The sequence below is a fragment of the Megalobrama amblycephala genome, linkage group LG8 (assembly GCF_018812025.1).
Source record: "Megalobrama amblycephala isolate DHTTF-2021 linkage group LG8, ASM1881202v1, whole genome shotgun sequence".
Classification (NCBI taxonomy): domain Eukaryota; kingdom Metazoa; phylum Chordata; class Actinopteri; order Cypriniformes; family Xenocyprididae; genus Megalobrama; species Megalobrama amblycephala.
The window spans coordinates 25716430-25740301 of NC_063051.1; the positions used below are offsets into that span (position 1 = coordinate 25716430).

Consider the following 23872-nt stretch of genomic DNA (forward strand, 5'->3'; position numbering starts at 1 on the left):
GCAAGATCTAAACAGCAGATTTGACATGAGAGAGCAGACGGCATGCACTATGCAGCCTTCATGAGATCAGGTATCTCTGCTTGTGTGAATAGTCAAAGGATAATGCAAGATAAAAGTTACAGTGAGCAAGATGAAATGCACTGCATACTTTCAGTGTAGATAAAAATGTACAAACTATGCTCAAATGGCACTGAAACAGATGACGAGGCATGCGTATGGGGTGAAAAAATAACTTTGGGAAAGAATTTGGTAGCACTTTATTTTACAGTCCTATTCCCCATGTACTTACTATGTACTTATGATAGTAATTGTAATAACTGGGTAATAACTAGGTACTAACCCTGAACCAGTGGCGTGCAGTGGTGTACTGAAATGAGGAGGCACATTTTTATTTATTTATGAATCTGTAAATTCATGCATTACTCTTAACGTTGACACATCTTCCTTGTTAAATGAACATTACTTTACATTGCATCAAAAAAGAAACTAAATACAATTCTATTTTGTTATTTTACATTAAAAATGTAATGTTCTATTTATCAAAACCAAGTCAGTCTCATCAAGTTAGTGTTTTAAGCAGTTCTACATTCATTCCAAAATAATAACTAAAGGCAATAATAATTTAAACAATATATTTTATTTGAGTATTGAAGTTTTTCTTTTTAATAGTCAACTTAAGCTATTTTGGATCATCAGTCATGCTCCGTAAACACCGTCTGTCACAGACAGGAATTGTATTTTTAATTTCACCAAGCTGATTGCACTAAAAACCTCTGCAGACATCATGTTTTCAGTCCATTTCAAGTTTGATTTTGACGTGACATAAAGCGGTGATATCTAACTGGGTGATCTGTTTACTTTTCAATTAGTCTTTCCAATGACGCCATCATTTGTTCATTCAAACTGACGCGCGGAACGTGCACGTAAACAAGAGGCGGGATTTATTGCACAAACCAATCATATCCAATCATAACCATTACATCCAATCATAGCGCGATGGAGACATTGCCTCCTCTCACGTGACTTTCCCCCATTCATTCTCAATTACCCCCTACAAAACCCACCGCACACCGGGGGTCTGATGGTTTTCAGTGGTTTCCTATGAGAGCAAAGGGAGGCATGCCTCCTGCTGTAACTTTACCTGCGGGTGTCGCTGTTGGGCAGTGTTCCTTAAGAAATACGAGTGACTTGTGCTCTTTTTAATGTCAATTTGTAATATTTGTGTTGTTTTATATGTAATATGGATTATTTTCTCATCCTATTTTTTTGAGGAGGCACTGCCTCCCTTGCCTCCTCGGAGGAAACGCCCATGCCCTGAACCTAAACCTAACCTTAACCCATGTACTTACCTTATATTACCCAGTACTTTCTTGTAGGTAAGTAAACTGTAAGTACATGTAAGTGCACATACTGTAAAATAAAGTGCAACCAAGAATTTGAGTATTTAACCACTTTAAAAGAATAGTTTGCCAAAAGAAAAAAAGAAAATGCTGCCATTATTTATTCAACCTAATGTTGTTCGAAACACGTGCTGTCATTTTTTACATAGCCTACGACACAAAATCTTTAAAAAAAAATTTTTTAGGGCTGTTTACATGACGCCATTTTCAACTAAAAATGGAAAACTTTTCATGCTTTTTTTAGAAAATGGGTTTTAAACTGCAAGTTTTTGAAAATGATACTGTTAACATTTCCATGTAAACTACAATAATGTGAATTTGTGAAAATTGTGACGTCATGCGCATGTATATTATGCGCTCGGTCTATAGTCAAGTAGTGTTTCTTTACAAAGTGACATCGCCAACTACTGGCATGGCAGCATAATGCCGCATTTTTAGTAATTTTTATATATATTTCTATTTAGTTTTTCATGTAATATTTATATAATTTATTTGATTTCAGCTTTATTTCAGTTTTAAAAAAATGATTTTAATCATTTCAGTTAACAATAAGAACACTGCAAAAGGGTAATTAATAGCAGGAGCAGGAGGTGTGTTTTCTATTTAATTAAATTTTTCCCCTTTTAAAACTCTTTACTTTTCACTGTGAAAGTTTATTCTCTTTATTTTTATGATATGATGCATGAACATTTCATGCTGTCTGCAGTAACATCTCAGCAATTATAATGAGTCTGATCAAACCAGTTACTGGAGAAATCCCCTAAGCCATTACAAATGTTATGATTGGATTGTTTGTACTCTTAATTAGGTTGAAATAGTTGAAGAAGTTTAAAAGATAAGCTTGTGCAGTGTGATATCAAGAGATTGTTTTCATTGCCAAGTGAAGCCACACCCCAGCTGTGAGTGAGTGACTGAGAGTTTAATGCTGTGATGATCACAGTTCATTGACCTGCAAAACTCACTATTAAATACCAGCCAGATTCTTCTTCCAAATTTGGAATGGCAAACCCACAAAACACACTGAACAGAAGAAGACTAATTTTACTCCCAAAGAAACCTGAAATATCTTGACAGAGAGAGGGTGCAACTATTGAACTGAGCAGATTTCTATGAGTGGGACATCTCCTCCTCCCTAAATTATCTTTGACGTAATTTACATTTAAGTAAACATGACATTTAATAGATTTGCATAATAAAAGAATGTTTTCATGGAAATTTTTGTAATTAATATTTTTATTATCTAATCACCAATGTATAGGCTGTTGCTATATTGTAAATGGAAACATATAGCTTGAGTGCCTTTAGGTGACCATGATTGCTTAAATAAGAACATACACAAATTTGAACACACAAATTATATATAAATTATAAACCTTAGTTTATCAAAGATAATGTTGATGACTGGGAGACTCCCTTTCCCCCATATGACTAAGATGATAGAGCTCTGTGTTCTGGGAAATAAGTACACTGACTCATCGTTACAAAAGATTTCAAGATAACTGTTATGAATCAACAACATGAGTGAGATGATTAAAGCTAATCTTTTTAGTGTAAAATGTTTTTAATCCAAGACCTAAAAATATATTCCTGCTTCCTTTTACAGAAGTTAAGATGGATTATGGCTTGTCTTTTGGCACAAACCAAAGAACCCAGATTAGAAGATGTGCATCAAACATCCCTGATTAATCGATCGATAGAGGCAAAGGCAGTCAGCCCACACTGGCATGACTCCAATGCAGCACAAAGACCCTGCAGAACCAGTTTGGTACTTTGCTTCCCCACTGGCATCTGGACGACAATGGAGACTGCAGTATCTGGAGAGGACAAACTATTCCTCAAATCTGCCTTTGTCTCCTTTTCACACAGAGGACAGACAATGACATCTGCCCAGCAGACATGCACTGACTCACCAGAATCTGCAGGAAGACCTAAAAGATCAAATTATTGTGCTAAAAACAGCTGATGATCAAATTGTGCAACTTTTAGTAGTGGTGCTTGCAAAGGCTTACATCACTATTCCTGTTGCTTTTGCTTAGGGAGTTTTAAGTGCACAAATTTTTATGTAATCAGACGTACAGTTTTCACTAAAGGGAGACTAAGACTAATCTAGGATCAGGATAACATAGAGACACGAAGGTTGCAAGTAATTCTTGTCGTTTTATTAGCTGTCACAGTTCACAGTATCTGGATCCACCTGGATTCCTTTGTTGATCGATCATTTGACTGTCACAAAGATAACATTTACATTCCATATGTAGGCCTAGTCGTGTTCCAAGTACACAATGTTCAGACTTCTCGTAGCATAACAGAACAGATAAAAATACCCCATAAATCCTATAAAAATGAACATATGAAATAATAGTCAGATATTTCTTTCTTTCTTTCTTTCTTTTTTTCTTGTAATGGAACGGTTTATCAAACCTTTAGATAAAAAATATGGTAATATAATATCAGGCTTTTATGCTTAATATGAAAATATGGAACTCATACTCAAGGAAGAAACAATCTCAGAAATTGCAAACATGCAATTTGGTGCAGTTGCTGATATTTTTATGACGAAACAGTAAGATGAAATTCTCATAGCTTGTAACGTAATTCAAAGATATCTTTATAACAGTTTAGCTGACTAGGCCTACCTAATTTGCAAATAAATTGTTGTCTCTCTATTCCCCAATAATATGTCTTAGATGATTTTTAAATGGTTAGTTTTATGATCAAAGTTCATTTAGTTTTTATGAAGAGCAAAACAACTATAATGCAATACAATAGGCTAACTGAAAGATGTACAAATAAACGTTCTTCTTATGTTTAGGCTAATTTATAAAAATCATTACAGATTTCACGGCAAAAAGATACAACCTGAAGGTGTAAGCTTTTATAAGTATACTAAAGGAGTAAGAGATAGCTAGATACCGTGTTATATTGATTAAAGGATTAGTCCACTTTTAAATAAAATTTTCCTGACAATTTACTCACCCCCCATGTCATCTAAGATGTCCATGTCTTTCTTTCTTTGGTCGAAAAGAAATTAAGGTTTTTGATGAAAACATGACAGGATTATTCTCCTTATAGTGGAGATAAATGGAGATCAATGGAGCCCAAACAGTTGAAGGTCAAAATTACAGTTTTATTGCAGCTTCAAAGGGCTTTAAACGATACCAGATGAGGAATAAGTGTCTTATCTAGCAAAACGATAGGCCATTTTAGAAAAAAATACAACTGTATATGCTTTATAAACACATATTATCACCTTGCACATGCTTCCACTTTCCACATTCTTCAAAACGCTTACGCTGTATATCCTACGCCTTCCCTATTCATCTTACAGAACGAGCGCGGCACCAGTTTCATTTTTTTCCCGTAAGTAGAATAGGGAAGGCGTAGGACATACGGTGTAAGCTTTTTGAATAATGCGGAAAGCGGAAGCACGTGCAAGGCGATAATATGTGTTTATAAAGCATATACAGTTGTATTTTTTTCAAAAACGGCCAATCATTTCACTAGATAAGACCCTTATTCCTCGTCTGGTATCATTTAAAGCCCTTTGAAGCTGCACCGAAACTGTAATTTTGACCTTCAACCGTTTGGAGGCCATTGAAGTCCACTATAAGGAGAATAATCCTGTCATGTTTTCATCAAAAACCTTAATTTCTTTTTGATCGAAGAAAGAAAGACATGGACATCTTGGATGACATGGGGTGAGTAAATTATCAGGAAAATTTTATTTAAAAGTGGACTAATCCTTTAAGATATAAGATTATTGCTTAAGCATGGCATCAAATGTTTCACTTATTTTATTAAACAATTGCTACATCGTACAGAAACTGAGAACATATATTTACCTATAATTTACATAAATAACATACATCCAGAATATTTTCAAAAAAAAGTGAATTTTCAAGCTGTTTGAAATGCATCACTCGGCCATTTTACACATACTTTTCTGTTCAGGAAGGAAGACAAGCACGGGCGCGGCTATATCGCTACTTTCGCCGCTCACCCAATAAAATACCCGCAAACATGCATACTCCGCCCCTAATTAACAGCGTAGTATCACACATAATGAGGTGTTTGGGCGTCACCGAACCGCCCCTTTTCACTGTTCAGCCAATAAAAGAATTTGCCAAATTTGCATACACTTCCTCTAACTAAGCTTTTCCTCTTGCTCTAGTCAAACAGTTGCCCCGTTTTGCGTTTTAGGCCCGGGTTGAACCTGACGCACTCTCATCGGTGTGCCGAAGAAGTTTTGAAAAGACATTTTCTTAAATCAAAAGAACTTGCGCAAGTACTCTTTTTTTGAAAAGTTACTTTTTTTATAGCGGTGTAAAATTATTGTTAGCAATGGATGATCAAATAAGCTCCACGACACCTTCATATGGCTTTCAGCATGATGAAGAAGACGAACACCACCGAGCAGACAAACACGTGAACTCGCTGCAGGATGAAGCAGCTGATTTCTCGATTAGAGAGGCAGTGGCTGATGTTCCAGAGGAGGATGAAATTCTAGATCTGGCCGGAGGAGCGAAAGATGCGCTCGAGAGGCACAGATCCACACTGCCACGTACCGAAGAGCCACTGCTGGACTTTGCAGAACCAGAACCATCATCCATCTCTAAACCAGAGCCAGAAGCTGCAAAGCCAGCACTGATCAGTGCATTTGGAGATGCAACAACAAAACCGACAAAATCAGAAGAAAAAGAAGAGAAAACAACAGTTACCCCATCTAAATCTAAATCTTCATGTTCATGTAAGTACATTATGCATTTGGATTTGATTTTCAACCAGGCATCTAAGTGTTATCGCTAACTAAAAAATGTAATCAACTTTTAAGCCAAGTTATCCACCCAACATGTTACACCAGGAACAAGTGACATGACGTCAGATCCGTTTAAATAATTCAGGTTACATGTATTAATCATGACTGAGTGACTTTTTACCTATTTTGTCTATTGCACTAACACAGTTTGAGGTCAAATTTAAGTCTCCGATTTATATTATTTGCCACAAGTGTATGTAAACTGATGCATATACAACCAAAGGTTTTATGAACGGGTTATCATAGAATTATCATAGAATACAGACTTACCTAATGTGATTAAAATAGCTTTTTACATACTTTACTGCGTGCGTGTATGAACCGTGTGAACAGTATTACCATACTGTGAACATTGAGAAATTTTTCAACGTCATCTTGATTGCATCCCTTTACTGCCATCTTGTGGATTATTTATGTAAGTGAAACACAGCGACAGTTCGTGTCTATTGATCTATTTCTATTAAAATAAAATGTATTAAAATGAATTTATATTCTATTATAAGGTCTATGTAAAAATACGAAACAAAAACTACATATTGTAAGTAAAAAGCACATACTTAATGTTCACCTCCCCTATTGTAAACAGCAGACTGGGCAAAAGTCGTTTAGTTCGGTGACCGAGTTTACTCAGAAGTGTCACTGACTTTGAGAAAAACGCAATGACCCATAGTCACAACGGGCTGCATAAATCATCCATTATACATTGGTGCTTTAATGAAATCTTGTCATAAACCTTAGAGTCTAAAGGACAGATTGTGTCTGAATAACAATTTGTTACCTATAACAGTGAAAATACCAACTTTTCTACATTAATGTCATGACTAATTCAAGACTCTCTTGAGCCCATAACAGATTATTGCACACGCCAGCTTCATTATTTTATTGCATTGTCATTATGAAAATGCGCCTTTTCCAGTTTTATTAGGTTTTTTGTCATTTAATTTAAGTTTGAACTATTTAATCAGATAAATATTGTGTTAAAGGTGCCCTAGAATTGAAAATTGAATTTACCTGGGCATAGTTAAATAATTAGAGTTCTGTACATGGAAATTACATACAGTGAGTCTCAAACACCATTGTTTCCTCCTCCTTCTGTAAATTTGATTTGTGCAAAAGACCTCTCAAGAACAGGCGAATCTCAACATGACGCAACAGTTGGGATCATTAATATGTATGCCCCCAAATTTTGCATATGCCAGCCCATGTTCAAGGCATTAGACAAGCCAGTGTTAACGTTAGCAATAATAACTGACATGATCCATGATAACATGATATTTTTAGTGATATTTGTAATTTCACGAGCTTGGGGGAGGGGAGCGCGAGGATTTAAAGGGGACGCGCGCTGAATCGGCGCATTTATAATTATGCCCCGAAATAGGCAGTTAAAAAAACAATTAAAAAAAAAAATCTATGGGGTATTTTGAGCTGATACTTCACAGACACATTCAGGGGACACCTTAGACTTATATTACATCTTGTGAAAAAGCGTTCTATGGCTCCTTTGTGCCAATGTTGGGACAAATTATGTCATCCAGGTCATGAAACTAAAAGGTGCTTCTTATAGTTTTAATAATATTTTGAATTGGCTTTTATTTTTATGTTCTCTGTCTTCGTTTTAATTTTTAGCAATTTTGTTAATGTGCCTTTGTCATATTTAATTTTTTTTTTTTTTTTTTTTTACATTTACTATTTTTAGGATTATTATTTTAGTTTTATTTATTTATTTTCATAGCTGGATAGTTAGCTAGAAAAACGAACACTACAGAAGAGCATAAATATATGCACTATATTAAATATTTATTATACTTATACTTAACCTGTACCTTAGTATTTAATGTATGTTAAAATAAATCCATCATAAAAACAAGTGTTCATGACAGCCACTGTTTAAATGTTTACTTTTTTTTTTTAAATGCAGAGAAACATAATTGTCATATGCATAATGCAATAACTCTGTTATTTGCAATTTAAACATTTTTATACACATTGGTTGACAGTTGTTAATTTTACAGATTTTTTTTTTTTTCTTGAAAAATTTACATACTGCACCTGATATGCACAAATGAATATCAATATCGAATCTCAAAATTTGTGTCAATGCCCAAAAGTTTGGATGTCATTTTCTGATGTATATTTGTGAACCCAAATGGCGGCCATTTTGTATGATCCAGCTGATGTTGTGCTAAAACCTCATGTTACTAGTACACCGCGTTCAACACCTTTGAATGTGGTCAGCTGACCTTAGCAGTGCTGGCCTTTGCAGAACGTGATCAGGCAGCTCTGCTAGGAGAGCCGTAGCATCTCTCTCTACCCTTCAGTCCTGTCCTGCCCCAGCCAGAGACTCGTACCTCCTTCCTCACCCCCGACCACCTCTTCTGCAGACCCTTGACTGGAATGTATGAGTGATGCACACCAATTCAGATAACACGAACTCTATGACAACCTTGGGGATGGAGATAAAGCACTGGAAAGAACAGGGTATATGCTTGTTTTGCCTTAATCGGCCTGAAAATGAACTAAAGAGATCACTTTTTTATTTTTATTTTTTATGCTTGCCTTGTCCATAAATGTTTTTAGGTAAAGCTGTAAGTTTTGCTTGGTTTTGTGGTCTTGCTCGCAAAGGTGCTTGTGGGAGAGAATGTTCTAGTTGCGCTGAGTAAATGGCCTGGGATGTCTTGATTACAAAGCATATTGCAACGGCAAGCATTTATCCCTCTGCCAGAGAGTGCTATTGGCAAACTGCCTGTTTGCTGCACAAAATGTTATACTGACTGCATATTCTGAATTCAGTGCGTTTCGAAAGAAGTTGAAGAATAAATGAGCCGTTTGCCACAACATGAGAAGCGTGTCACTGCTGCTTTGAGCAACAATTGATTAGTTTTATTTATAATTTTAGTGTGTTGGCATCATTTGTCATTGCGTTCTAGCTGTTCTCATGTTCGGGAGGGCCTGCAGTGCTATTTAAATTGTTTATGCAAGTTGGCACAGATTGTGACAATGAAATCAAGCTGGGAACATGTAATGAAGACTGACTTCTGATCTAAACTTTTGCGAACCTTGTGAATGTTGGCTTGTGGATGGGTTTCCTGGATAGATACGTTGTGTCTGACTTCAGGGCCTGTGAAATATGGTGACAGGATATACGATTGGGCCATTTTGAAACAAGATTTGTCATTCTGTCTTATGTCAGTTACATTGCACATTTTGTTTCAAAATCACTTTTTAGTGAATTTTGAGGAACAATGAAAACCAGTTATTTATCACTGGTTCTCAACCATTTTGTCTTCTAGATATTTCAGCTGTAATGACATTTAAGGATAAACATGTAATATACATTACTGTTAAAAAAATAAATTGGGTCATAAGATTAAAAGGGTTAGTTCACACAAAAATAAAAATTCTGTCAATAATTACTCCCTCATGTCATTCCAAACACGAAGATGAACGAAGGTCTTATGGATCTTCACTCAGTATTGGCCGACGCTGGATGTGAGCATGATGCTGACACACGAGCTGGTCAATAACGAGTCGGCATTCTGACGTAGAACACGGAAGCACTGTACTGCGTTCACTACGTCAACTGCGTAGGAGACTGACATGGAAGAGAAGAGATTGTTGAATAAAGTCGTTATTTATTTATTTTTATTTTTTTTGCGCACAAACTATTCTCATCGTTTCATAAAATTAAGGTTGAACCACTGCAGTCACATGGACTATTTTAACGATGTCTTTAGTACCTATCTGGGCCTTGACAGTGGTAATTAAATTGCTGTCTAAGGAGGAGTCAGAGAGTTCTCGGATTTCATCAAAAATATCTTAATTTGTGTTCCGAAGATGAACGAAGAACTTACAGATTTGGAACGACATGAGGGTTAGTACTTAATGACAGAAACTTCATTTTTGGGTGAACTAACCCTTTAAATTGATCAAAAGTGAGAGTAAAGACATTTTATAATGTTACAAAAGATTTCAATTTCATATAAATGCTGTTCTTTTGAACCTTCCATTCATCAAAAAATAAAAGTATCATTCTTTCTAGAAAATTATTTCACAGCACAACTGTTTTCAGCATTGGTGATAATGAGAAATGTTTGTTGAGCAGCAAATCAGCTTATTAGAATGATTTCTGAAGGATCATGTGACACTGAAGACTAGAGTAATGATGCTGAAAATTCAGCTTTGATTACAGGAATAAATTAAAAAAAAATATTCAAATAGAAAATTAAATTTTAATTGTGATATTTCACAAGTTTCATAAGTTTTTTTTTTTTTTGATCAAATAAATGCAGCCAACATTTAAAAAAAAATGTACCGAAAAGTAAATAAGATTTAAAAAAGGTAAACTTTTATGAAGGCAGCTTTGTCACACACGTTTGTTTCCTGATAAATACACTGATTCACTGATATTTTTTGTTTTTGTTTATTTGAGCCAACAATGCGTATGACTCAGATTTGGTGGACTTTTATTTACTGGATTACTGAGGGACTTTTGTTTTGAAATCATCCCGTTCCACCGGAACTACCATTTGTCATTGGAGTTGCGTGCTTCTCGTGTGTTCTTGGCCCTGTCTGTCTGATCGCAGATGAGCGAGATGGATTCCAAACAAGGTTAGTTAGTGAGTTAGACTGTTAAACGGTCTGTAATTGCGTCCCTCCTCCACGTGTCACTGTTGATATATGTGCATTTATATTGCAATGAGTGTTTAGAAGCACTGTCGATATTTAGAATGAAATAATGATGATAAAATGCAGGTTTTATTCTGGGGGGTCTTGATAAGGCCGCACGACTTACTGTTTTTCAGGCATGCATTATAATAGTACACATTAATATTAATATTTGTGAGCAGATATGCATGCATTGTGTTGAGCTTCGAAAATGTGGCACTTTAATACTTTGTGAACTGTTCAGTTTTGATAAGCTTATGCAACGGTCTGTTGGCAAGAGTACAAGAGGAAGGGCAGCATGTTCTGCTGAACTAACCCAAGTGCTTCTGAGTTATTGATTAAATACTTTGGCTTTTTTGGGTGGGTGATGTTTGTCTTTAGAAAAGCAGTGAGAGAAGATGGCGCGTGCATGCTGGTTTGTCATGAACTCTGATCAGATATGTTGGCACATATTGTAGATTAGGTTTAATTATTGAAGGGTCCTTGACTGACTGTGAGGTTTCTGTCCTATTTTTATCTTCCCTCTAGCACAGACACACTAGGTTTGCTGTAAAGTCAGAATTGAACGTGATCACGCCATGAAACAGGCCATGGTGTCCTTGAGTGTTTTTTCTGTTTCTGTATTGAGTTTTGATGTTAAAGTGGTCATTTCATTTGTATATTAAAATGATTTGTTCCACATGCTCCTCTGCAAAGCCACCATCAGCAGATTTCCCATTTAATGATCCCATTTCCTGTTCAACTTCTCAAACACTGGCCATTTTCACATGCACATTTCTGATTATGATTCATTTTACTGATTATGACCAGTTTAATCAACTTTAAATCAACCTATAAGCCAAATAATCTACAGTTTTAATTACTGATAGAGCTTTATTTTGGTGTGTTAATTGATCAATATTTGAATAAAAGATTTAAAGGGATAGTTCACCCCAAAATGAAAATTCTGTCATTAAAGGAACACTCCACTTTTTTTGAAAATAGGCTAATTTTCCAACTCCCCTAGAGTTAAACAGTTGAGTTTTACCGTTTTCGAATCCATTTAGCCGATCTTCGGGTCTGGCAGTACCACTTTTAGCATAGCTTAGCATAGTTCATTGAATCTGATTAGACCGTTAGCATCTCGCTCAAAAATGACCAAAGAGTTTTGATATTTTTCCTATTTTAAACTTAACTCTTCCGTAGTTTCATGTACTAAGACTGACAGAAAATGAAAAGTTGTGATTTTCTAGGCTGATATGGCTAGGAACTATACTCTCATTGTGGCGTAATACTCAAGGAACTTTGCTGCCGTACCATGGGTGCTGGAGGTGCAATGATATTACGCAGCGCCTCTCACAAATGTCTCCATGGTTGCAAGTCACGCTCCCTGTGCGAGCAGGGGGTCACCGGCGCTGCATAATATCATTGCGCCTGCTGCACCCATGGTACGGCAGTAAAGTTCCTTGATTATTATGCCAGAATGAGAGTATAATCGCAACTTTTCATTTTCTGTCGGTCTTAGTACACGATGTAACTACAGAAGAGTCAAGTTTTAAATAGAAAAAATATCAAAACTCTTTGGTCATTTTTGAGCGAGATGCTAACGGTCTCATCAGATTCAATGAACTATGCTAAGCTATGCTAAAAGTGGTACCGCCAGACCCGGAGATCAGCTGAATGGATTCGAAAACTGTAAAACTCAACTGTTTAACTCTAGGGGAGTTGGAAAATGAGCCCATTTTCAAAAAAAAGTGGAGTGTTCCTTTAAGTACTCACTCTCATGTCATTCCAAACCCGTAATACTTTCGTTCATATTCGGAACACAAATGAAGATCTTTTTGATGAAATCTGAGAGATGTCAGTTCCTCCATTGACTGCCTTTGCAACTAGAACTTTGACGCTTCAAAAAGTTCATAAAGAGATCGTAAAACTAATCCATATGAATCAAGCGGTTTAGTCCAAATTTTTATAAAGTGGCTTATGAACAGATTTTATTAAGGCTTTTACTCACATCACCTTGATCAGTGAGAATACACAGAAGCTCAACCGAACTTGAATGACGCACGAGAACAAACCTCTTCCGGAAGCTCAAACGTGCTGCGTAACCAATGAGGTTCATTCTCGTGTGGAAGAGGTTTGTTCTTGTGTGTCATTCAAGTTTGGTTGAGCTTCTGTGTATGTTTGCTGATCAATGTTTTTGGGAGTAAAAGCCTAAATTCAGTCTGTTCATCATATAAAGCATTCAAGTCTCTTCAGAAAATTTGGACTCAACTTGTATGGATTAGTTTTACGATCTCTTTATTAACTTTTTGAAGCGTCAAAGTGGTAGTTGCATAGGCTGTCAATGGAGAACACAGAACTGAAAAAAATAAAATAAATAAATCTTCATTTATGTTCCGAAGATGAACGAAAGTCTTAAAGGTTTGGAATGACATGAGGGTGAGTAATTAATAACAGAATTTTAAATTTTGAACTATCCCTTTAACTACATTAGTTAACATGAACTAATGATAAACTTCTAAAGCATTTCTTAATCTCGGTGAAAGTTGATTTCAACATTTACCCTTTTATTATTTAAATCAAAAGTCGTATCTGTTAATATTTAATGAACCTACACTAACATGAACTAACAATGAACAGTTGTATTTTATCGACTAACGTTAAAGGTTAGTAAATAATGTAATGTATGGCTCATTGTTATTTAATGCTTTCACTAACAAGACCTTATTGTAAACCCATTTGTTTTTTGTGCTCCTTAATTCTCATTCACATGCTTTCACGATCTAAAAAATGAAGGTCATGAGACAATTTCTTGGTTTAACGTGTTTATAAGAACGTGCTTGTAAAAGTGTTCATTCCCTTTTGTATTAAACCAGAAAGTTGCATCATCTGGCAGTTGAGAGTTGACGTAACTCTTCCTTTCTGTCGGCAGTGGTGGACCTGCTGTATTGGCGAGATCTGCAGAGGACGGGGGTGGTATTTGGAGCCAGTCTGTTCCTGCTGCTGTCCCTCAGCGTGTGCAGTATTATCAGCGTGCTCTCCTACGTGGCCCTTGCCCTGCTGTCTGTCACCATCTCCTTCAGGATATACAAAGGCATTTTACAGGCTGTTCAGAAGTCAGAGGATGGGCACCCCTTCAAGTGAGAATGCACACATGTTGCATGCATATTGTGACTGCATCAGGCTCACGTGTTTTGTTCACTTTGCATCGCCTGAGTGTAAAACTGTTAGGATAATCCTGCTTTGATCAGTTTGTGTTCTAGTTTATGTAAGGAGGCAGATCTGTGGAGCTTAGCTTCTGGGCTTACATGAGGTGTTACACGCTGTTGATTTTGACTCCCTGCCAAAATTTTTAAGCCTCGGCTGTAAAATTGAAGTGGAACGACAAAAATCGGGGCACTTAAAAGATTCTTGAAGTTGTTTTGGAAGTGAAGTGGTTGCAATATCTGTGTGTGTGTGTGTGTGTGTATCAGAAAGTTTGTTTGATTTTCATCTACTTCATTTCTATCAAACTGCTAGGCTCTGTTCCAAAACCTAGTGAGATGCTTTGCTGTTTGTTTACTGAATGGTCATCTACTTTCAAAGGCAACATTATAATCCTAAGTGGTAGATCTCTCACTCTGTCAAACTCGCACTCTCTCTCATCTATCTAGATTTTTCTCTAAATTATAAATATAATTTATAGTTCTCACATTCATTGCAGAAATGTAACATAATAAACTGCTTAACATAATAAATGGCATAATACATTTCTTTTTAAATGTTTAAAATGGTACATTTAGTTGTTTGATTTTAAACCTGATTCAGTTTGAATTGATTCATGGAAACAAATTGAACAGTGTTTTCTACTTGAGCTAAAGTCAACATGAAATCAAAATTGACAATTCTTATTTTATGAAATTTCAGTATTTATTACAAAAGATTTAAACTGTGCACGTCATTCAAACTCATGTGCCCTCGTAAACTTGTCAAAATAACTCTTCTCTCTTCTCTTCTCTTCTCTTCTCTTCTCTTCTCTTCTCTTCTCTTCTCTTCTCTTCTCTTCTCTTCTCTTCTCTTCTCTTCTCTTCTCTTCTCTTCTCTTCTCTTCTCTTCTCTTCTCTTCTCTTCTCTTCTCTTCTCTTCTCTTCTCTGATGTAATTACTGGCTCAAGGGCGGGGCAACATGTCACTCACATGAGATCAACCAATAGTAAACCATAACCATCTAATTAAATACCCATGGACAAAATAAAGTCCTGCCCTAAATTTTTTTTTTCTTGTTCGAGAAGCCGTTTCACTTGGATATACATCACAATAGGCAAGAAAAGACACTCAATTTCCATTTCATGCTGACTTTAAGTTGTGTATATGCTTTTAAAACCTCTTTACACTCATACCCATAAGTAGAGCTGCTAAGATTCTCCTACGATTCTGAATGGACAATTAAAAAATGTCCATTAAAAATTTGTAATTTGAATTAATAATAAAAAAAAAAAAATCGGTTTGAATGAATGATTCAATGACTTACTCATGAAGACTTCACTTCCATTACACCTACTGAATGAATAACTTTTGAACACATCTCTTGAATGAATGATTCAGTGACAATTTTTATTTTTTTTTAAGTAACTTGTCTCCACCTACTGGCATAACGATGTAACTGATACAATTTTTACTTGAAGCATCAAGTTTCAAAAGGTGATTTGCTCTATTATGATCGCAACCGTAGACGTCAGTGTTTATATCCGAACTATAAACTTTTATCTTAGCACTTCTGTGGTAATGTCAATTATTTAGTTTTATACCTATGCATGACAACTGATCTCTCTGGGCAGCACCAATGCAGATTTGAATCTTCCGATGTGATTGTACTTTTAAAAGGTTTAATAGGCATAGCTGAATCGTTGATATTTAGGAATAAGATTGCGTGGGTATTTGAATTAAGATCGCAAACTTTAGCTTAATCGTACAGCTCTACCCGTAAAACAGAGAAGCATTGTAAAACTACTTAAATGTCATGGTCTTCAGAAGTTGATGGCTAATCATAATCATAAATCTAATCATAAATCATAAATGTCATGATAATTTGTGTTATATCATGAAATTTTCAATGTCTTGCTAGCTCACTAGGTTCATGGAACGGAGCTTTAGTCTCACGGTAAACCCTCTCTCTCTGTACAGGATGTATCTGGATAAGGATATCGCAATCCCTACGGAGATGGTTCATAAGTACAGTGACACGGCTCTGGTGCACATCAACACTGTCATTAAAGAGCTGCGACGACTCTTCCTGGTGGAGGATCTGGTGGACTCACTCAAGGTTTGTTCTAGAAAATGAAATCCTGATCGTGCTTTCTCAGCTTTGTGCTCTTTTATTTGATTTGGGGCTCCATAACTGCTCTCAGGGTGAAGATTGGAAAATAAATCTTGTTGTCTTGATATCAAAAAAAAAAATTAGCTAGAAATGGGCCTTTAGGGTCAAAAAGAACAAACACAACACAACTCTGCTCTGCTCTGCTTCTGTGTCTAAGGCAGGAACACACCAAGCCGACGGTTGGCTGTCTGGCAGTTTTTGTTTGTCGGCCAAATAAGCTTTCTCAGTGTGTACTGCACCGTCAGCTTGAAGTTGGTCTGCGGTGGCTTTTTTTTCGGCCGATTCGAAATGCTGAATCGGCGTCGGAGCTCGTCGGTCCGTTGGGCCATTTTATCATTCTGATTGGTTGTTCAGATACTGCCACCTGCTGGTTAGGAAAGGCACTTCGTCTCACGCAGGCGCATTACTGATGTGCTACTTGGCCGTCGGCTGTCTAGTGTTGGTTTGGTGTGTCATGGCAACTTTGGACACAGACGCTGCCGACGTGAGCTAACCCCACAGTCTGTTTTCGTCGCCACTAGTTCGTCGGCGTTGGCTTGGTGTGTTCCGGCCTTTAATCTAATCCACACATTTATATTATAGTCTGGCCAGTATTTGGATATTTTGAGTTTAGAAAGCTTGCATGTCAGTTTCAAAACCTGCTTAATTCTATTTTCATGAGCGAATTGAATTGAATTGTGAGTATGTACACTACAGTTCAAGTCTAGGGTCAGTAGGGTTTATTTATTTTTATTTTATTTTTGTTTTACTATTACTTTTTTTGATAAACGGAATTTATACTTCTGTTTCGCAAGGATGCAATTGACCGTAAAGACATTTACAATATTACAAAGATTTCTATTTCTAATAAATGCTGTTTTTTTTTTTAACTTTCTATTTATCAAATAATTCAAAAAAAAATTAAGCAGTACTGTTTTCAACATTGATAAGAATTGTTTCTTAAACACCAAATCAACCATATTAGAATGATTTCTGAAGGATCATGTGACACTGAAGACTGGAGTAATGATGCTGAAAATTCAGCTTTGCCATCACAGAAATAAGACATTTTAAAATGTGTTCAAAAAGAATATGGTTATTTTAAATGACAACATTATATCTCAATATTACGGTTTTAACTGTATTCTTGATTAAATAAATGCAGCCTTGGTGAGTATGAGAAATTTTTAAAAAAAGATACTGTGTACATATCATTAGCTAACATTAATTCATATCATTAACTGTATCCTCTCCCATTCTGCAACCTTTATACATTGAGTAAGAGACATTTGTTTTTAATAGAGAGGGTTGGTGGTCGGGTCTGGGGTGTATGGTCATGTTTTGCAGGAGAGGGTCATGAACGGCTCCACAAAGCCGCCTTTGTTGATCAGGCTGGGGGATTTGGACTGAGCTCTGATGGGATAGAAATGGTGCCAAAGAGACCAACCTGTCTCTCTTTACAGCCAGCAACTCTTTTTATTAGGAGGGGGAGGGGGGTTAAAGCATCAGCTGTGATGTAGCATTGAGGAATGCCAGTCTTTAGTCATGTGATGCTCCGTTTTAGATGACTGTCACGTGACAAGGTTAGCTGCAGGGCTGAATTATATTGAATAGCTGGAGTACACTTCACTTTCTTACACGTTGTTGCTCCAGTGCCCGCGTTGCCATGTTGAGAGCATTGTAGTTCTAACGAGTGGGCCATTCAGTATGTGCTCCAAATGCATTTTGTGTATGTAGTTCAGCTATTGTGGCGTATGAAGTCTAGTGATATACCGAAATGTCTGAAACCTGAAATTGATTACAATAATATGACGGTATAATTTTAATTTTGTGTGTTAACTTTTTTTATTTTTTATTAATTAATTAAATAGGTGATTATTAAAATAATTAGTGCTGCACTGAAATATAAATTCTGGGCGGAAAAAAAAAATTCAATTTTTGCAATGCAATTTTTTTTTTTTTTTACTTATTTTAATAGTAGACTCTTCAATTAATTATTTTCCTTGTTAATCTTTGCTTTATTTTTTGCGAAGCATTATTTTGCTTTGCTTCAGCTATGATCAGGAGACATCCACTCTTGCATTGCATGTTTGTGCATTTTGGGGGCGGAGCAATGAAGGAAGGGGTGTGTTTGTTTGGGTTGGTTTCAAATATCAACATCAGAAATCTCTTACTGCACCTTTTAAAGATCACGATTTCTGTCAATGATTTCAGCCCTTCAAAACCATTTTGGCCCAAAAATTCCAGGAGCCTAAATTTCGGTGCGTCCCTATGAATAATAAATTAAATGATTAAATAATTGAAAATATTAATATTACTTCTAAAATCAGGGTAGCAGAAATTCCTTTTATTTCTAAATTATGACAATTTTGGATTTAAAATGCATACTAACATTATAAGTGCACCCCAGGAAACATTATAAAACAATAAAACTACACAGTTCATGACCCCTTTAATCTTATGTGAAATTTATGTGGCATTTTAAGGTGACGCCCCGTTCTAAGCAAAGTTTGTGGCGTAATGGAAAAGAACCACTAACGTTAATGTTAAATCAGCACCTCATGGCTTTTCTTGGCGCTGCATTTGCCCACGTCTCAAACGCAGGGTAGCCCAGTGGATGGAAGCGTCCGTGTAAGGAGATTTACTGCCCTGTGAAGGGGTGGTGGTTATGGTCTATGGATAGAGTTACAGTCAGACCCCTCTGCCCTTTCAGAGCTCTGGAGGTCTTCTACAGCTGGGCGGATAGATTCCGTCCCAGCATTCAGTCTCTCTGTGGTCAGACGGCTATATTGAGTGATGTGTCCAGTTACGAGCGACAGTTTATGTGCCGGTGGCTTTTGAACAGTTTGAAGGGTCAACATGCTTTTATTCTGATTTCAAGTGAAGTGCATTTGATGTTTATAATGTCAGTTTATGAAAATGGTCAGTTATTTTTGGTCAGCATTTTTCATTCTCTTTTTTTGACTCCAAGAGTTAAAGTTCACCCAAACATAAAAATTACAAGTCTGCTCACCAAGGCTGTTTATGTGAAGAAAAAAGGTTGTGCTGCTTAGTATTTTTTTTTTTGTGGCAACCATGCTTTTTTGTATTTTTTGATAAATAGAAAGTATCAAAGAACAGTTTATTCTTTGCATTTTTGTAACAGTGGAAAAGCCTGTACTGCCACTTTTGATCCAATTGCATGGATAAATCATGTATCCGTTTTGAATAAAAGTATTCATTTTTCACACACAAATGCTGACTTAGCTTATTAATACTCTTATGTAAATGCTCTTTAATATGAAATTAGTAAAAATGTCATTGTGTTAGTGTTTTCTTACTTTTTGGCATCAGACATCACACTATTTTGTTACTAGCTGTTTTTATATTTTAGGCTCAGGAAGAAGTTTGAGTTCTGAAACCTTCAGTATGTCTACATATTACATTAAACTCTTCAAAAGATGAACGAAGCTCACATTTTTAAATATGAGCCCTAACATTTCTCACATGTGACAAGCGTTTCCTCTGACCTGTTGTACTCTGGTTGTATGTTGACATGTGGTCTACTCTTCTCTTCTCAGTTTGCAGTTCTCATGTGGATCTTGACCTATGTTGGTGCCTTGTTCAATGGTCTCACCCTTCTTATTTTGGGTATGTCTATTTTGGAATGTAGTCCTATTTTTAAATTGCGTAGTAATTTGTTGCAGTCAATTGTCACTTGTCAGAATATGGCATGATGTTCAAAATGTGCTCTTTCTTTAGGTCTCATAGGTGCTTTCAGTTGGCCAGTGATCTATGAAAAGCATCAGGTATGTCTATTTGGCATGTATATGCAATGATAACTTCTGGTTCAGGCAGCTGTCGTTGTATATTAAGTGTTTATTGGAGACTTCAGTGTCAATAAACACCATAATAAATCTATAATGTATACCTGAACGCTGTAATTATTCTTCCTTATTCCTAATACAGGCACAAATTGACCATTACTATGGACTGGTGAACAAGCAAATCAAAGATGTTGTGGGAAAGTAAGTCTGTTTACATGGTGAAATATGTGACGGTGCTTTACTCAGTGAACCAGCCAACAGTGTTTTATGATCATTTTGTTTTGAACACAATTGTAGACCAATTGCTGTTAATATAGTATCATTAAAGGATTAGTTCACTTTCAAATTAATTTTCTCACCCCCATGTCATCCAAGATGTTCATGTCTTTCTTTCTTCAGTCGAAAAGAAATTAAGGTTTTTGATGAAAACATTCCAGGATTTTTCTCCATATAGTGGATTTCAGTGGACACCAAACGGTTGAAGGTCAAAATTACAGATTACAGCGATCCCAGATGAGAAATAAGGGTCTTATCTAGAGAAACCAATGCTCATTTTCTAATATTTTTTTTTTTTTTTTTTTTTTTTTAATTTTAGACGTTTTAACCATAAATGCTCATCTTGAACTAGCTCTCTTCTTCTTCTTCTCTATTTGAATTCCAGCAGTGTAGACGCTGCTAAGTGTATTACTGCCCTCCACAGGTCAAAATTTGAACTAAATTGTCATATACAATATGCTAGTGCAAGTATATAACAGTTAGTTCAAACTTTGACCTGTGGAGGGCAGTAATACACTTAGCAGTGTCTACACTGCTGGAATTCAAATAAAGAAGAGAGCTAGTTCAAGATGAGCATTTATTGTTAAAACTTACATATACTACTTTTTTTTTTTTTTTTTTTTTTTTTTTAAATGAGTGATGGTTTCTCTAGATAAGACCCTTTTTCCTCGTCTGGGATCGTGTAGAACGTTTTGAAGCTGCAATGAAACTGTAATTGTGACCTTCAACCGTTTGGGCTCCATTGAAGTCCACTTTAAGGAGAAAAATCCTGGAATGGTTTTTATCAAACTTAATTTCTTTTCGACTGAAGAAAGAAAGACATGAACATCTTAGATGACATTGGGGGTGAGTAAATTATCAGGAAATTTTAATTTGAAAGTGGACTAATCCTTTAAGTTATTCAGTAAATTTTTTTTTATTCGTTTTTTTATCGTCTGTATAGTTTTCTTTACTTAGTGTTTTTATTAATTTTTAAAAATGTATTTATGTAAAAAAACACTAAATGAATGTTTTCTTGGCAACAAGCTGAAATAAAACAAGTTTTTCTTTTTCTTCTTATTTATTTATTTTTTTTTTATAGTGCAAGTTTTAGTTAAGCTATAATAACCCTGACTATCAAATGTTCCCATCTGAACATTTACAGATTTATAATACAGCATTGCTAGTTTAAGAATAAAATAAAAATTAGACACTTATTGCTTTTTATGACATCTATATTTTGGTGTATTACTAAAAGTAAATTCCAAAAAAAATTCTTCAGATACTCGCATTGTATTTTTTTTTGTCCATTTAAGGTCATTCAAAAGTATGTGTTCAGATTTTTTTTTTTTTTTTTTTTTTCTCATATTGTAGACATTTCACTCGCACACAGTGTGAAATAGACTTTTTATGACTTGTTTCAATAATTTAGTATAAACATGGTTTTCGTGTTCCTTATGGGCCATAGTCATATCCTTTTGTTTATGTGTCATTAACAGGATCCAGGCCAAGATTCCCGGAGCAAAGCCAAAGACTGAGTGAAGCAAGTTAGATTGTGTGTTAATTCTGTGCACGAGAAGTGATGATGGAACAAGAATCGGAACAAGACGGACAGAATCGTGTTTGGTTTGGGAAAAAGGCCTTAGACGATGCAATGTAAACTTTATTCCCCCCTCCCCCAGTGTTTGAAATGTTAGTGTAACTGAGAATGAAACCTTTTTAAACCTCCCATCAGTTTCTCTCACAAGAGTCGTCATCACTGTCTTTCAGAGTAGATCTATGTTTAAACGCAGCTACATAACACCATTACAGAATGTAGTCCGAGGAACTCATGTCAGCGAAGGCAGGAATCGATGAGATTTTTTTAGTTTACTATTCGGTCAGTGACGCGTTAACCTCTTGAAGGCCATTTTGATTCATTTCAGTATGATAAAGGGAGTGAATTGTTTTGGTTACGAAGTTCCTTCACAAGTGTTTTGATTTTAGCTATTTTTTTTTTTTTTTTCCTATTTCGTTCGTACTTGGCGTGATAGAACACAGCGGTGTTGTGGCGTAACTGTGTTAAAGTTGATGAAATTAGATTGTGTTAGAGGTGAAAAGGCTTCTAGTCTTCTGTAGCAGAGTTTAAGAGCAGTTTTATTTCGCACTTGTCTTCAAAGGGATCTGTTACGGCATATTGCACCCAACTATTCATAGTTTTTAGCGAAAGTGAAAAAGTAAAAAAAAAAATTAAAAAAATAGTGAACTAGAACATATGCTGTCAGCCTGTCACCTTCCTGTCATGTCAAAAATCACCAACATGTTTGCAGAATTCGCCGTCTCCGTCGTGGATCGAATACCTGAAACGGCACACGCTATGAAAAACTTGCAAACATCAAGCACTGTTTCTTCATGCAGGTCATTTGTAAAAGATAATTCAGTTTTGATGAAAATATGCTGAAGACTGTCTGTGGAATGCTTTGTGAAAAATAAGCCAATAAAGTACCAATAAAGCTTGTAGACAAACTATTTGCTTTTGTGCTTAATTTGATGGTTTGTTTGTGATATTTACAATACAGTTTGTTGCATGGACTTTGACGCCATCCAGTGGTGCTGTAAGGAAGTGTGGAATTTTTTTTCTAATTTTGTCATTTTGAGCATCAGTCTTATTCCTGACATTAACAAAAATGTTTGTATTTCAAGTATCAAATATACTGTAAATGATAAAATATCAATAATAGTAAAACGACTGTAAGCTGATAATGTTTAGGGGAAATGGAAGTTATTCCATGTGATATGCAAAAACATGTTGTGGCTTGCATAAAAAGTAGATTTGATAGACTTGATGTGCATGAAAAAAAATATCCTGAGAACAAAATGTTTTTTTTTTTTTTTATACCCTCATGATAGTGCAACAGATTCTGTAAGTAAAAATCTCATTAAATTACTTGGGATTTTATTTTATTAATATAAATTAAATGTTACATGTGCTGGTTTATTTTCTAAATATTTTAAATAAGATTTCTGATATTTTGTCCCTGTTAGCAGATTAATTTTCTTTCTTGTAATTGTAATTATCCATTCTTTTGTCTCTTTTTGTGCTTTTTATGTTGATAATACCACTGACAATAACAGAATTATGTGGTTAAGTTGAATTAAGATATTAGTAGTCAAGGACCAAATTTGTTTATATGCTGCCATTCAAAAATTTGGGGGGGCATTTTTTTTCTTTTTAATGTTTTTGAAAGGAGTCCCTCATGCTCACAAAGGCAGCATTTATCTGATCAGGAATGTAGTAAAATAGTGTGAAATATTTTTACAATTTAAAGTGTTCTTTTTAAATATATTGTAAAATGTTTATTCCTGTGATCAAAGCTGACTTTTCAGCATCATTACTCCAGTCTTCAGAAATCATTCTAATATGCTGATTTACTGCTCAAGAAACGTTTAGGTAACACTTTTTTTTTTAAATGTGATGTTTACATGTTATTACATTTACTTACTATAGTAATAACAAATTATGCAAAATTAATAATTTACAACTCAAATTCCAGAAATGTTGGGACGTTTTTTAAAATTTGAATAAAACTAAAACTAAAAGACTTTCAAATCACTTGAGCCAATTTTTTATTTAC

At 35.5% G+C, this 23872-nt stretch overlaps 1 protein-coding gene across 3 annotated transcripts; it reads left to right on the plus strand.

Moving 5' to 3' along the window:
• Positions 1-5542: 5542 nt before the first annotated feature.
• rtn4a (reticulon 4a) lies at positions 5543-22766 on the plus strand. Of its 3 annotated transcripts, none has more exons than XM_048200263.1 (7): positions 5543-6147; positions 13796-14003; positions 16026-16164; positions 19758-19827; positions 19939-19985; positions 20146-20204; positions 21758-22766. In XM_048200263.1, exons 1-7 carry the CDS (start codon positions 5742-5744, stop codon positions 21798-21800), a joined length of 972 nt encoding a protein of 323 aa, XP_048056220.1. In that variant the 5' UTR covers positions 5543-5741; the 3' UTR covers positions 21801-22766. The 3 variants fall into 3 exon arrangements, with proteins under 3 accessions (XP_048056220.1, XP_048056221.1, XP_048056222.1); XM_048200264.1 differs by lacking the exon at positions 5543-6147 and adding an exon at positions 8522-8694; XM_048200265.1 differs by lacking the exon at positions 5543-6147 and adding an exon at positions 10673-10824.
• The last annotated feature ends 1106 nt before the right edge of the window (positions 22767-23872 follow it).